This window comes from Rhinolophus ferrumequinum, chromosome 4, assembly GCF_004115265.2.
Source record: "Rhinolophus ferrumequinum isolate MPI-CBG mRhiFer1 chromosome 4, mRhiFer1_v1.p, whole genome shotgun sequence".
In the NCBI taxonomy this organism is placed as follows: Eukaryota; Metazoa; Chordata; class Mammalia; order Chiroptera; family Rhinolophidae; genus Rhinolophus; species Rhinolophus ferrumequinum.
In genome coordinates this window covers 41,991,520-42,006,483 of record NC_046287.1, presented here as the reverse complement: position 1 = coordinate 42,006,483, position 14,964 = coordinate 41,991,520, and the positions used below count along the sequence as shown (strand labels likewise).

The following is a 14,964-nucleotide window of genomic DNA, read 5'->3' as shown; positions in this document are numbered from 1 at the left end:
AGAGATAAGCAACTTACAAAAACACATTGTGTCTAAGAAGGTACACAGGCCGCTTCGTCCATTTAGTCAACAGATACTGAGCTACCTGGGTTGTTGTGTTTTTTTTTAACATGCATTATTAGCCCATTTAATTAGATCATCTTTGAGTTATAGTTATTATTGTAAGCCTCATCCTAACAATGTGAGAAACTGAGAGATATTAAGTAACTTGCCAAAGGCCATACAACTATTAATTGAAAGTGACAAGAACAGACTTTAAACTGGTTCTCAATTTCATGTTTTGTGTCTGCCATGTAAAGGGTTGGGAAATGTGATGAACTTCTGCTAACTATACCCAATATTTAAAGCAAGTCTCTATATTTGTGTTGTAAAAGCCAATCCTTTAACTTATCCGTTTAGTCCGATCATTTTGTCCTACTAGACTTAGTTTCCTCATTTTCCTTTGGGCTATCGCCTTATAGTTCCCCTCACTGATGCACAGCTAACTTCTTTCTGGTTGTCGGCAGAGCTTTTCTGTACTTTTCTCCTCTTTGGTCCCCAAATTCTTCAGGAGCTAGAATAGTTCAGTATAATCTAAACATTATCTTCACTAGCACAGCTCTGAAATTGAACAATTTGTTTTAAACATACTCACAAAACCCTGCGCCTACACTGGCCTGTAGCACCTAACCTCCCTTTATGGCTTTCAGTTCATTTGTATCACTGGAAAAGATATTCCAAGTACTATCATGGTCTTGAACATTATATATATATTATATATAAAATTCGTATTTATATATATGTATATATGTATATTATATATATGTATATATAGTATATATAATATACATCCTTTTCTTTCCAGTGAACAACTAAACAATGTGATTTCCCTTTTCAGGCTCTCACGCTTCAGGAAAATGTCATATTCACCCATGCTGTGACTAGTATTGCAAGTGTATTAGTATTACACAAGTATTGCTCACAGATCACACAGGTACCAAATCTTATCCAAAGCTTGACACTATACATTTTACCCTAGACTGCCGCCGTTCCAAGTCCTTATTTTATTGTTCCCTGTGGCAAGTTACTTCAATTCTCTGCTTTCATTTCCTCCTCTGTCGATTCGGGATCCTACTAGTACTTTGCCCCAAAGGGCGTTTGTGAGGATGAGGGGCTGGATCTAGCAATCAAATCCAGTGTTCAGAAATCACTGGAGCAATTTACGTATCTCGACAAATGGTCAGTCTGTCCTTTGCCCAGTGAGTCCCACACACAGGATCTAAGAGGCGCCAGAACTCAGCCTGTCCGCTCTGAGGAAGGCAGGTACCACCCTGGCTCCAGGAGCAGCCATGACCAGCGTTTGTACCGTCTACTCCCGAATACGGTTTTTGTATCAGAGCAGCCTCGGCAGTTAAGGTGGACATGCTAGGTAATGGGTAATAACGTCTTGACCCCATCGATTACCCCTTCCTTGAGCTGTCATTGTGAATTACAGTGGTGACAGAGAGGTGTAAGAAACTAGAAGTCAACCCTATGCGGCCAGTAACATGTCCATTCCACCCAAATATCTTGAGGAACAGTCTCAGATGGCCCCACACTGTTTACAAGACACCACTCTTTATACAGCTTCTATTAAATAGATGAAGGAAGAAACAGGAGGGATGGAGACAAAGAGTGCAGCAGCTGAGTGAGTAAGAAGGCTACGTTATGAAATACTTCTTGGCCTTTTGGTGCTAAATACTTTGCATGTTCTAAAATGTATAAAATATATACACATCCTGTAAATAACCTGTTTATTTTTTTTATAGAAAGCCACAACAGAAAATGATTAGTATATAACTAGGTAAGAACATTTACATCCATACAATCAACAAATCCTTCAAATTCATATTTTAAAAATTGAGTGTTAATTATAGGAGGGGCTTATGGGATCATTTTGTGAACAGTTCACTTTTACAACAAACTCAAGACACAGCTTGCAGCAATGCTCTTTAGACATAAGCATTTTTATCAAACTGTTTTGAAGGGTTTGTGGTTTTAAAATCTCCTTCTCCACCATGATACTTTGTCCGAGAAGACATGGCAGATGTGGCCCCATTGTATGCGTATCCCATTCTGAAAGGCAAAACACAGTTCGGTAGATGCTATTTTACATGTAGGGCAAATAAAAATGGGAAGAAATCATTTTCCCCCTATTTCTGTCATAGCTAAATTTAAATCTTTTCCCTGATGACTTTTAGTTAGCTTTCTTCCCTTCTCTCCGTTGCCCCAAGAAATACTTCTCAATCATTTCTGAACAGCTGGTGTGACAAAGAGAATCTACAGAAGAAAATCATGGCTTGTTCATTTGTTCAGTTATTCTCCTTCAAAACTATTATTTAAAACTCAGCTTCCTGGAACCTAGGAGACTAGTGACCTTCATCAGCAATTTCTGCCGATGTGAAAATTATGATGAGGCCAAAGTGAAGAATATGCCCCCGTAGTTAGACCAATATTTCTACTTACACAAACAGCTTTGGGATGTAACAATGATGAGCTGTGGGTTTTTTTGGTGTTTTTTTTTTTTTTAATGAACTATAATTAACTATATTCTATTCAATATAATAGTATATTTAATATTAATTTTCCTAACCTTTCCCAATTCTGGATTTTTGAAGTTTCTAAGAATCATATGAACTAGCTATAATTTGTCCCACATGTAATAATTTAGACTAGTATTGTACTTTTTAACAGGTCATTTTTGTCTCTTTTTCATACCTGGGTGTTTTGTTGTTGTCAGATATTGAAAAGCAAAATATGACACCACCAATTATGCAGAGTGAGGCTCCCGCCCATCCAATAAACAGAGCAGCTCCTAATTCATACCTGTGAGGAAGTATTACACAAGTATTACGGCTTACTTATGGAAGGTGGGGGTAAGCAGTATTTAACACTACTAGCCAACATTTAGTAAATGCTTGTTATAAATGTTTACTATTGGAACTTGTACCGGAAGGAATAACACCTTGTATCTACCTATATAATGCTTTAAACTCTTCTCCAAGTGTTGTTATAGCCATCACTTGATTATATCTCCCCAACATCCCGAAAGGAAGCTGAAGGGATCCTGCAGGCAAAGTAGAAGCAAAGCCACCAAAGCCCAGGCCTCCTGGCTCAGCCAACATCTTTCCTCTGGACGCTGCCTGAACCTCACAAAGCTTTCCATCGCTTTATTCTCTTATGCAGGATAAAGTATTTAGGCAGAAAAGGAAAGGTTGCCTTTGCTTTCACTTTAGTTCAAGTCAGTAAATGTTTATTAAGCACCTGCTCTCTGCAAATCATGTGCAAGCTGCTGAAGGGTGACAGAATATGCCACTCCAAACATGCCACATTGGCCTAAGGATTATTTTGAGCTGAAGGCAATTGAGCAGATACAAGAAAAACTCTCTGCCTTCCCCTATTTGCCTAAAAGCAGGACATAAATTTGCCCTCCCCTCTCCACCAGGAAGGACAGAAGTTAATCACGAGACAACCCCAGACGCAGCCCAGAGATGGCACCAGAGGAATCTACGTAGCATACTTGACTAATTAGCCCTTATCTTCCACTAGTTCCCCAGATATCTGCCTTGCCATTATTTGCACCTCCCAGAAGCTCAAAGTCCTTTTTGTCATCACTTCTCTACAAATCTATTGTTCTTTTGTTAAGATGCTGTATAAGCCCAAGTCCTAACCACTCCTTTTAAGTTACTCATCACTGGGTACTCCCATGTGCATGTGTGATGCACACGTTAATAAACTCTGTTTTCCTCTTGTTAATCTATCTTATGTCGGTCTAATTTACAGAGCCCTAGTAGACAACCTGGGAGAGTAGAGGGGGAAAAAAGTTTTCCCTCCTCTACAGTGCCCATGAAGTCAGTGGTAGATACAGCATCATCTTGCTTATCACTACAACCTAGTGGAAGATGAATAAAAAATGACTATCATTTAGTGATCGATTTCTATTAAGCATCTCCTAGATGGCAGGCCATCTCTACTGATGACTGGAGCAGAGGTGAAGATACACAAGACAGTCCCTGCCTTGGGGAGGTCACCATATTAGGGTACAAATAATGCTCCTGAAGACAAAAAAGAAAATCACAGTGCAGGGCTAGAGGAAATCCTTTTAAGGGAGTTGCTTCACGCAGAGAAACAAATAAGGAATGAGAAAAGTATACCAAAATCTCAGGGGCTATGTGTATTCTCCTGGTTGCCTATCCTATTCTTGAAGAATAGGGGTGGTTTTGTTTTTTAATGAAGAAGTGGTTCTCAAAACTTTTTCGGCCCATAGACTACCACTGCAAGGAAAAAACTAATGGTTGCCATTTTCTACTTAAGAGGGCTTTTCATCGTGGAAAGAAGTTAGAATAGGAAGGGTTTGTTTGGATCGTACAGAATCCACAGAGGAGCTGAGAATGGAAGTAACTGAAGGTAAGAAAGATGTGCCACGGTCGGCTCCCTCCCCAGCCCAACCCCCTGACCACATACAGGGCCAGAGGCAGGATGAGGTATCAAGGCCACACCATGCTGTTGATGGCACCTGGCGTGAGCGGCCTGTGCCCATCCTGAGCTTTGCTCTTTTTCTACACGCTGTATCACTATGTGAATTCCCATCAGGCACGGGTAGGCCTTCTGGTGTGGTTTGAGTCACAGCTCTGGTGGGTAGTTCAACAGCAGGGCCCCAGCCAACAGCTTAGAGGGAGCAGGAAACACTTATAGAAGATTAGGGACTTAGGATCCAGTCGCCTATTTTGACTACAGAAGCGATTTCATGGCCTGCGTTTGCAACTGGGATGGGGTGATGTCCACAATACTTCCTGCCCCGTGATTCCTTCTTTCCTCACTTTTGTGTTGCCTTCCCTGGGAAATCAAGGTGACAGCTGAACCAAGAAACACCCTAGCACCTCATCCTGCACTGGAGCCCTGATTGGGCTCTGGGAACCGAGAAACTTCAACTGTTCCCATTAGAAGCAGTGGCAGAAGAAGAAGGCTGGTGTAAGGGGAGAGAAGCACCTTCAGTTGGTACAAAAAATAGCCCCAAAGAGGACTGATTAGGAAAGTGCACCAGTGAAAGAGAAGAGAGCTGGCCAGATCAAGAGTGTTTAATTGGTAGTTTTATAAAAGATACCTCATTAAATATCATGTTATACATCTAAAAAGGATGTCCTGGATTTGTAAAGTAAACATTACCTGTTCTCCCAAATCCTGCTTTTATGTCAGAACAAGATTATACAAATAAAACAAGCACAGTGCCGAGTGGCAGTTGCGTATCATTTGACCTCTTACATCTAAACGTCCTGTAAGTAAGCTGGCGTCAGACCCATCTATTCTCTTCCTTTTACTACAAGGTCAACGAAAGGAATGAGAACACTGAGAATTTCTGCTTGGAGGACATTATGATAAGATTACAATTTAATGATACTTTCTATTTTTCTTTATTTTTTTCCCCCTAAAGTTTAGGCTCTCTTCTCTCCTGAAACTATGTGTCCGTATTACTTAGTGTGAATATCCCTGGAAGAAATAGTCTTGAGATTTTTCTTAAACTATTTAGCTTTCTAAAATAAGATGCCAGTGCCAGATACCACAGCGGACTAAAAATAAGTCTCTAATTATTACCATGTTTCCCGGAAAATAAGACCTAGCTGGACCATCAGCTCCGATGCGTCTTTTGGAGCAAAAATTAATATAAGACCCAGTATTATATTATATAAGACCCAGTATTATATTATATATTATATTATATTAGACCCAGTATTATATTATATATTATAATATATTACATTATATTATATTATAAAGACCCAGTCTTATATTAAAATAAGATCGGATCTTATATTAATTTTTGCTCCAAAAGACACATTAGAGCTGATGGTCCGGCTAGGTCTTATTTGGGGGGAAACACGGTAATAGTGGTCAGTTAGAAGTGAAGGTGGTAGAAATCATAAACCACAGCTCAGCACTATGAATTCATTTAAAAGAGCACACACCCATGAACACAGTGTTGTTAGAAATCGGAGGATAAAATACCCAGGCAGCTCAAATGTCAGGAATTATGTCTTTATATTCATTTAAGCATCACGAAACTTTCTGAAGGGATTTAAGAATCACGATTTTGGCTTATATTAAAAAACTGTTCATTTATTCCTGTTTTTAAATATATTTTAATTTTCTTTAAGGCACCAAATATAGACTGTATTCCACGGAAAATATCATTTCCATGTGAATTCCTTCTGAATTGAGTCGAAGACAAACATTTAATAAATAGCACCAGTTAATTGAAGTCTTTAAGAGATTAAAGAGATTACACAAATAAATTTTAACAATTCAACTGTGAGGGCTTTTGTGACTTGGTTCTTTCTCTTTCAGGAACTTTTTCTTCTTTATTCTGTTAAAAGACACGTATAGCAGACTTAATCAACAGTGACTTGAATTCATACTTATTAGTGTGTGTGATCTGGCAAAAACAGACTTGTATTACTGAAAGACAGGACTGAGAGAGAGCAATGTAATATTGTCATTGGCAAATTTGTCATGGAGCACACACCTCCTTTGACACTGATTGGGAAACTTCATCTCTGCCTGGAAATCTTTCTTCGTTTTTGGTAATGCCAAGAAGCTGACTTCAACACCTCAGAAGATTATCCAAATTTCAGACGATTTGTTTGTTGTAGGTCTTTTGTTAACGATATCCTCCTGGCCCTAGACCAGCTTTCCCACTTATGGTGTTGCCTCTTGATTGAGCTGTTACAATTGCCAACATGTCTTCATTATTCTGAAAAGCTGTAACTCTGCTTAACACCAGACAGATCCATGATTGTCAGGTTGAGGACAGAACTTCGTTTTATAGATCAGAGCACTGTTTTTGGAGTCTCTCTCAGATATTCTGCTCAGTTGATAGGACTAATTAAAAACTGCCGGTATGACTTTAATTCATGCATGTAATTGAATGTGACTTTGCGAAACAAATAATAGGGGGAAATGTACTTCTATACAGACATTAAAACACAGATTACTCACTTAAAATTTTCACAATAAAAGGACCATAAAGATCTAAGATATTAAAATGTACTCTGAAGTATTGGATAAAGTTATTCTCATCCACCTGGCTATGCCTGGGGCTCTAGGCTATTGCTCAGGTCTTTCATTTCACGTTGAGAAAACCAGAACTAGAACCACCCCTCGTGCACTTAATTCTGATGCATTTCATACTTCATCTCATATTTCTACCTTGTAACCTTCACAGTAATCCTGAGTTAATGGATTAAGGAACACCTCTTATTTTCACCTCCTATTTTTGTCTTCCTTACACCCAAATCCCTACTATGACTCAATTTGCCATCCACAGGAATTGGTGTAGCCTAGGGTTTCCAGGAGGGAATTCCCACCTGTTCTCAGGAATTTTTTTCGCTCTTCCGTTCCCAAATCCTGAGATACAAACTGTTTTCTGTTTTCCAGGATGAATCGTTTCCACAAAGTGACGGCCGATACTACCAACCACCTGGGTTTGAGGAGCCGATTTTCCCAATTTCCCGACCAACTTTTCTTGGGATTCGGGAACAGAAAAGCGAAAAAAATTCCTGAGAACGGGCGGGAATTCCTGCCTGGAAACACTAGTGTAGCCTATTCTGGTAACTACCACAGAGACAACAGGCTAGGCATTGTGCTAATCATGTGTTTCAAGGTGCATGAGAGAAACACAGTTCCTTTCTCAAGGATCTCACTGTCTGAGGGGGATAGTCACACATTAAGCAAATAATTATGGTGATGTGTGATGAAACTTAACAATAGACTCAGAAGAGCCTGTTTTTGCAAAGTAAATATTACCTGTTCTCCCAAATCCACACAGATATGGTTCAAGTAAACGTTCATGATAACAATAGTTACTATTACTGTCAGTTTACAGTACTAGGATTTTTTTGTGTGTGCCAAGATATTTTTAAACGTGTTATCATAGTTGGTCTTCATTGCAATCCTGAGAGAGAAGTTTTACAAATGAGGAAACTGAAGCTCAAGCCCCATATCTCAGTTAAGTAAATGATAGAACCAGGGTTTAAAACCCATAACTGTGATTCCAAACCCTGAGCTGTTAGCCATCATTCCTTCTTCCTTTTATGTACACCTTCGCTAAGTAAAAGATTTCATTAATGTAAAAAAAAAAAAATACAATCAATATGCTGAAGTTTTAGTTCTCATTTCATAAAGCTGTTTTCTCTCTCCCTGGCTCATTACCTTCTCAGTGGCTCCAGAGCTCTAGGGTATGGAATTTTTTCTAAATTCCCTCAGGCTGTTTTTTCACCCAGCACAGAAAGAGGTGGGTGTAGTAATTAAAATCAGGACATGTTGGACTTGAAAAAGAGAAAGTCAGCTCCTCTAAAAACAAAACTAAAACTGTTTAATGAATGAAAAAACTCTCATCCTTTTAAGACCCCTAGAGAAGTGAAGTGACCTTGCTGAAAGTCACGGAGCCAGGAGCCAGGTCTTTTGACATCCAGGACAGTGTTTGGTGCAAACATATTGTCTTAGTCCTCATTTTAATCAAGAGTGGCGGCAGCCAAAATAAATATTCCAATTACCTTAAAACAACTAAATATGTAAAAAAAAAAAATTAAGTTTAGAAACTACACCTATATATTATCAATGTTAACATTTTAAAATTAAGTTCCATTGGCATGCCATTCTTTTAAAGATTACCATCTAAAACAAACATTCCTAAACTCACAAGCTTATGTAATCCAAGGTCTATACAATGGATTTTATATTAAATAATTATGCTAATTTTACCTACAAACCATTACCTAAAAACAGATGTCCCCCAAATACTCTACATTCTTTTGGGGTCCCAGTTACTAGAAGTAGGGTGTTTAGTGCCCACCAAACTGTGTATCTCCCTAAGGCTGTCCTACTCTAGTCTCACATAATTCCTATCCGTTAACAGTTCTCTCCCACTGCCTGGGAGGTGCCAAAAGACTTCCCACCAAGGTTCCCCATGAGACTACTAAAAAGTGGCAGGTGTCTTGCAAATGGTGGCTGAAGTAGAACGGGATAATTTAAATAATAAGCATCTACTTACATATGGAAACTTCATGGCGAATTGTCACATTTAGGAAAACCAAAACCAAAATAGAGACTGATGTGTTGTTGTTGTTGTTGTTGTTGCCAATTCTAAATTGCTCTTCTGTGGCTAGTTTATAACAGACATGCATGCTTTATCTTGCCATTTGTGATGATTTATCATGAGGGTAGTTCAGAATTCTACAAATTGTATATATTAATAACAAGTAACACTTACTGATCACTGTGGTAGGCGCTGTATATATGTTCTCTTTAATCCTCTGCCCATTCAGAAGTAGGAGGTGCTATCTCTGTTATCCAGACTAGGCAACTTCATCTTCCCTGAGATCACAGGGGAGCAAGGCCAGGGTCTGACCAGAGGTCTCACTCTAACACCTGCCTCTTAACCTCTCTGCTGCCTTCCCTCTCCAGATGTGTGTCAAGTGCTCAGTAGATGTCTTTACAGAAGTTCAAATTCTTGCCAATTACCCATGGAAAGTGAAGAAACCATCCATAGTATAACTTAATATAATACTAGCCAAAGTAAATCGTAACAAGAAACATCTCATGTCCCCAAAATTACATAGTTCAATTCAAAAACAAATCTGTTGTCTGGCAACGTGCATGCCATTGATCTCCTCCGTTCATGTGGATAATTGGGAGTTCACTGGGCCTGTATTTTAAGTGAGAAATGATGTGCTGAGTCATAATACCCCGAGTAGGCACAATAACATGTTTACACGCACATTCTGAAGCCTGAATAATCTGACACTGCAGAAGGGGCTATTCTTCAAGACTGGAAATTCCTAAAAGAATCAACACAGTCCAGAGACACCTGAGAGCATGAGCAGCATTGGTGAGCACAAGAATCTGTGTGTGTGGAGACAGGTGTGCACATCTGTCTGTATTAAGGGAAAAAGATACAGATAAGACTTGCAGCAAAAAAGCTTGGGTCAATTAAAAGCATATGTGCATTTTATTCAGAATCCTCAACAGCCTACCTGAAAACATTTTAGAATTGAACCAGGTGTTGGGGGAAGATGTATGTAAAATCGGTTCTCATGAGAAGGGTCTCAAGAGTATCCATCTGACAGTTTCACATTGTTGCATGTCTCTAACTCAAAGCCATGACTGAGGTGATTCGAAATAAGGAGAAGAAATTACATAAGCCTTGTTTCTCTTAAATGGTTTCATGCTAGGTACCTTTCAAACCTGTCTTCTACTTGAGAGACAAGCATCTTACAACAATTATCCTCTCTATTAGGTCTCCAATATTTCAATATACATTTCTCTATGGCTAACCTTCATATACTGCATAAGTAAAGGAACTGCTTTATTAATGTACTCTACTTTTTTAAGGGTCAGTACCCTTCAAAAGAATAGCTAACATTTATTCAGTGCTTACTATGTGCTAGGCATGGTTGTAAACAGCTGAAATGTGCTGTCATTTAATCCTTACAATAACCCCATAGTACCTATTATCCCATTTTACAGATAAGGAACACAGGACACAGAAAGGACAAATAACTTCTTCAAGGTTACACAACTAATAAGTGGCGAGCTGGGGTTTACTCCCAGGCAGCCTGGAACCAAGGTCCTTACTACTTTTTTAAAAAGTAGTTTTTTAAAGTTTTAAATGAATTTTTACAAACACAGACAAACATGCATGTGGCAAATTTCACAAGTGAAGCACGCATATGCAACCAGAAACCTGAGCATTACCAGCACCCCAGAGCTGTGCTGTGCCCCATTCTAGTCACGGCTGCCTTCTCTGACTTGTAACCGCTTAGGTCAGTTTTGCCTGTTCTTGTACTAAAATAAATGGAACCATGCTGTATGTATTCTTTGGAGTCTGGCTTCTTTCCCTCATCAATGATCGTGAGATTTATCCAAAGGTTGTCGATGGTTCATTCTCATGGCTGTGTAGTGTCCCCTTGTGTGACTATCCCCCGTTATCTACTCTATTGCTGATGGGCATTTGGGTACTTTACATTTTAGGCTATCACAAAGAGTGCTGCTATGAACATTGTACGTGTGTTTTGGTAAAAATGTGGATGTATTTATGTGGGGTACACCCCTAGGAATGGAATTCCTGGGTCACGTGTCCAGATTTACTAGATGCTGCCACACAGGTTTCCAAAGTGACTGCACCCTTTGACGCTCCCACCAGTGGGGTGTTTGCTCCGTGTCCTCACCAACATTTTCCCTACCACAATAATTTTTAAACTTTATTTTTTCAAGCAAAAGTCATTAAATCAACATTTCTTAAGAGCCTATGTGTCAGGCACTCTTCCCAGTGGTGGGCACATCCGAGTCCGCACTCTTAAACGGTGTGTTACACTGCCTCCGCTCCCCGTTCCCCTGACCAAACCTTCCACAAGCCTGTTCAAGTCCTTCTATCTCAGGAGAGGTGCAGACAGACAGACAGTCATACAGTACTGCTGACTGACCACCCTTCCTGCAAATGTCACGGAGCACGGACTAGTTGTAACAGACTCTCAATCGGCAGGACATGGTCTCTGCTTTAATAAGCTCCTGGTCTGATTTGGGAGATGCACCAATAACCAAGTGCTAACCGTCCAGTAGGATTATGATAGAAGCATTAGGCACAACAGGAGCAGCCAGGAGGGCACCTTACCCAGAATGCAACCCCTGCAGGATAAGGAGGGGCTAACCAGGAAGTGAAAAGAAGAGGGAAAGGCCCGGGGTGCGGGGTGGTAAAAGCTGAGCGACCAGCAAGCATGGCAAAGTGGCAGGAATTGTGACTTCATGTACTGGTCAGGAAAAACAAAACACAGTTACCAAACACTTGATTTCCAAATAGATTTTTAAGTCATGCTAGCATAACAAAGCATCAGATCAATTGACCTGAAGTGGCCTTCGCTACCACTGAATAATGTCATAAAACAACACCTTTTTAATATTTAACAGTTGAATTGTTTTGTTCACATGGCACTTCTATGGACTCCATTATCCAAGAATCTATGAGCGGTACCAACATTAATTCATTCTCCAAATAACCTCATGAATGGAGCAAGCTTAAATAAGTCAACATCCATAATTCATTAAATTATAATAAGAACAGAAGAGAGAAGTTAAATATCTTGGCAAAGTCACCTAGTGAGACCGATATTCCTTTCAACTTCATGGAAAACGAGTGTAATCTAGAAATATACGTCTTGAATTGTCTATTGCTCATTTAACTTGACAGGTAACAAGAACGAGAGAATTTATCAGAAAGTAGATAGCTGTTTATTTCTAACTACTAAGTAGCCACAATGGTGAAAAGATTTTTACCTAAGCAAAGCTTAAATCCTAAAGTAGAAACTGAATATATGCCAGGAATAAAGAATGCTCGAGATAAATAACTCCATGGTTTTAAGAACTCTGAAAATAGAAGAGCCTGAAGATGAGACCCAAACATGAGAATACCTGAGCCAAAACATTAATGCTAAATCTCATCCAATAAAAGACAATAAATATAACATAATGATGACCTATTTCCTCAATTAGGGCAACTGATTCAGTGCTCTAACTTTGCATGCTTTAAAAGAAGTTTCTTTATGTCAATCACGTCTTACTTGGAACAGTTTATCTAAGAAAACAAAAGCAAGACATTCAGGAAGTTAATGGTTTGAACAACAAAGCAACAGGGGAAATAATGGAATTAAGTTTCAACTCCCTATCATGATAATGGGTGCCTGTTACCAAAAGCTTGCACAAGGGTGGGGGTTTCTGGGGAGAAGAGGGGAGGACTTGGTAGGTTTTGTTATTAGATTGGTGCAAAAGTAATGGGTGCAAAAGTCATTGTGGTTTTTGCAATTTTTTTTTTTAACCTTTTAAAGAGCAATTACTTTTGCACCAACCTAATACAACAAAAAGAAGGAAGCTGGTTTGAAACAGCCCAAACAGAAGAGTTGAGAAATAGTTTGCAAGGTTTTGCAAGAGCCCTCCCTGGAGTCATAAAACATAATCATAACTTGAATGAAAGCAAGAAAGCAAAACCAAAGGAAAAATGGGGCAATGACAGAAAACAACTACAATCTTAATTTTCATCTCCCTCTCTGTTAGAGGTGTTGATAAATGGAAAACAGATGAAATCAAGTTAGTTGATTTGTTGGTTTTTACAGGAGTTCTATTTAAGTGAAGTTTGTGAATTCCTCTAGGTGTCACATGTCATATTTTTGCCTCTATTCAATCATTGCGGGTAATTAGAATCTGATTATATTTACAGTTCTTAGGCCTTGACAATTCCTTGATCTAAGTGGACTTTATGTAAGTCACGGAGGGCCTTTCCTTGTGGAAGGCACTGCTGGGGACAGAGATATGAGAGAAAGTCCATATCTCAAGGAGCTAACATGTTCTCAATAAGCAGTTTGTTTTTTGTTGTTGTTGTTGTTTTGTTTTTTAAATAAAGTCTGCATTTTCCATAAGGCCTTGGTATGAAGGGTCTGTTATTTGTAAATACTACCAATCTGTAAGTCGTGTTGTTTTCCATAACCCCTAGCTCTTGTGTTTTTAATTATATAAGGGAAATTGGCAAATTGTAGGTGTTATAGCTTAAGTCACCACAGAAGAGCTAATGAAGACATGTATAAAGATGAGCCATATCTTAAATACTACATGCAATTAAAAAGCAATCTTAATAATAGCTAATACAATACAGTAATCGCTAATACAAAGTGTTTGCTCTTTTATAATCAGTTCTAAGTATATACATACACTTTCTTAACTCACACTAACTCTGTGTAAGGAGTACTAGCATCATCCTGATTTTACAGATGAGAATCTAGACACGCACAGAGAGAGTAGGTATAGACAGAAAGAGGAATGCTGGGAGACCCAGAGTGGGAACTGGATAGTTCGATGCAGCATCAAGAATGTGGAAAAGAGGAAAACCTTTCAGGGTCCATAATTTCCAAACTGAGTTTAACCAAATACTGAAAGGAGAATAAGAAATCCCAATGGTACTAAAATGACTTAGGTGACTGAGCACAGCAAGCACAGAAAAAAAAAAAATCACGCAAGACAAGTTGAAGTTACAGTGCATATAGGAATCAGCCTTTACCTTCTGAAGAAAGATTTAAACTGTTTTTAAAATTCTGACAAAGACGTCCTTAATAATTGTCAGGAAAATAAAAACAGTGATGTAGAAAAGATAATCCAGGTAAGTTAGCCATGTCTTTAATATATAAAACAAACCATGAGAAATATGGTTTTGTTGTATTTGATACCAAACCCTGAAATAAAAATGTGTCATTTAAATGAAAAATGGTATTTCGTTTAACTATCATTAAAATGTTTCTAATCTTCAGGAGCACAGTCTCAGTTTTCATTTCAATGTTTGGTGTCATGCACATCTGTGCAAATCTCATTATCAAAAATTCGTTAGGAGAAAATTTATAAATCAGGAACACATCTTTTTAACATAGGCAGGGGAGTAAAAGTTAGTCTTGAGTCCAAAACAGTTGTTTTTGTTTCCCATTTAATAAAATTTCAGAATAAAAACTGTTTTTAAATGTACAAAAGAAATTCTCTCGATGAAAAACACATATAGCACACTGTAACAAAAATTATGAAATAGGATATTATAAATCATGCAGTTTAGAGCAAGCATTCTAGACTTCGGCTACCTGGTTTGAGTCATAGTTCTCTTGGACACATTAGTTGAACTCCTTCCTTAGTTTTAAAAAAGGGAGTACCAAGAGACCCTATTCCATAAGGCTGTGGTGAGAATAAAAAAATATTTACACTGTTCTGCTTGACACATGGTAGGGACTCAACTTGTTAGCTACTATTTTCATTACATGTCATTCTATTAGCATTTACTATTTATGCATAAACTATACTAAAGAGAAAACTAGAAAATCAATGTTTTGAAGAGTTCTAAAGTGATGTAGACCCGACCAGCTATTTTAG

The 14,964-nt window shown here is 38.5% G+C and overlaps 1 protein-coding gene across 2 annotated transcripts in view; it reads right to left on the bottom strand.

The window, feature by feature from the left end:
- Window positions 1–1,729: 1,729 nt before the first annotated feature.
- CLDN10 (claudin 10) overlaps window positions 1,730–14,964 on the bottom strand; it is a 109,387-nt gene continuing 96,152 nt past the window's right edge. The window contains exons 4-5 of one of the 2 annotated variants that reach the window (XM_033104724.1): window positions 2,737–2,844; window positions 1,730–2,094 (exon numbers count right to left, since the gene is read on the bottom strand). In XM_033104724.1, the coding sequence (XP_032960615.1) occupies window positions 1,971–2,094; window positions 2,737–2,844 (232 nt within the window). In that variant the 3' untranslated portion in view covers window positions 1,730–1,970. The remainder of the gene's footprint in view (window positions 2,095–2,736; window positions 2,845–14,964) is intronic. The other variant, XM_033104723.1, reaches the window with a different exon arrangement.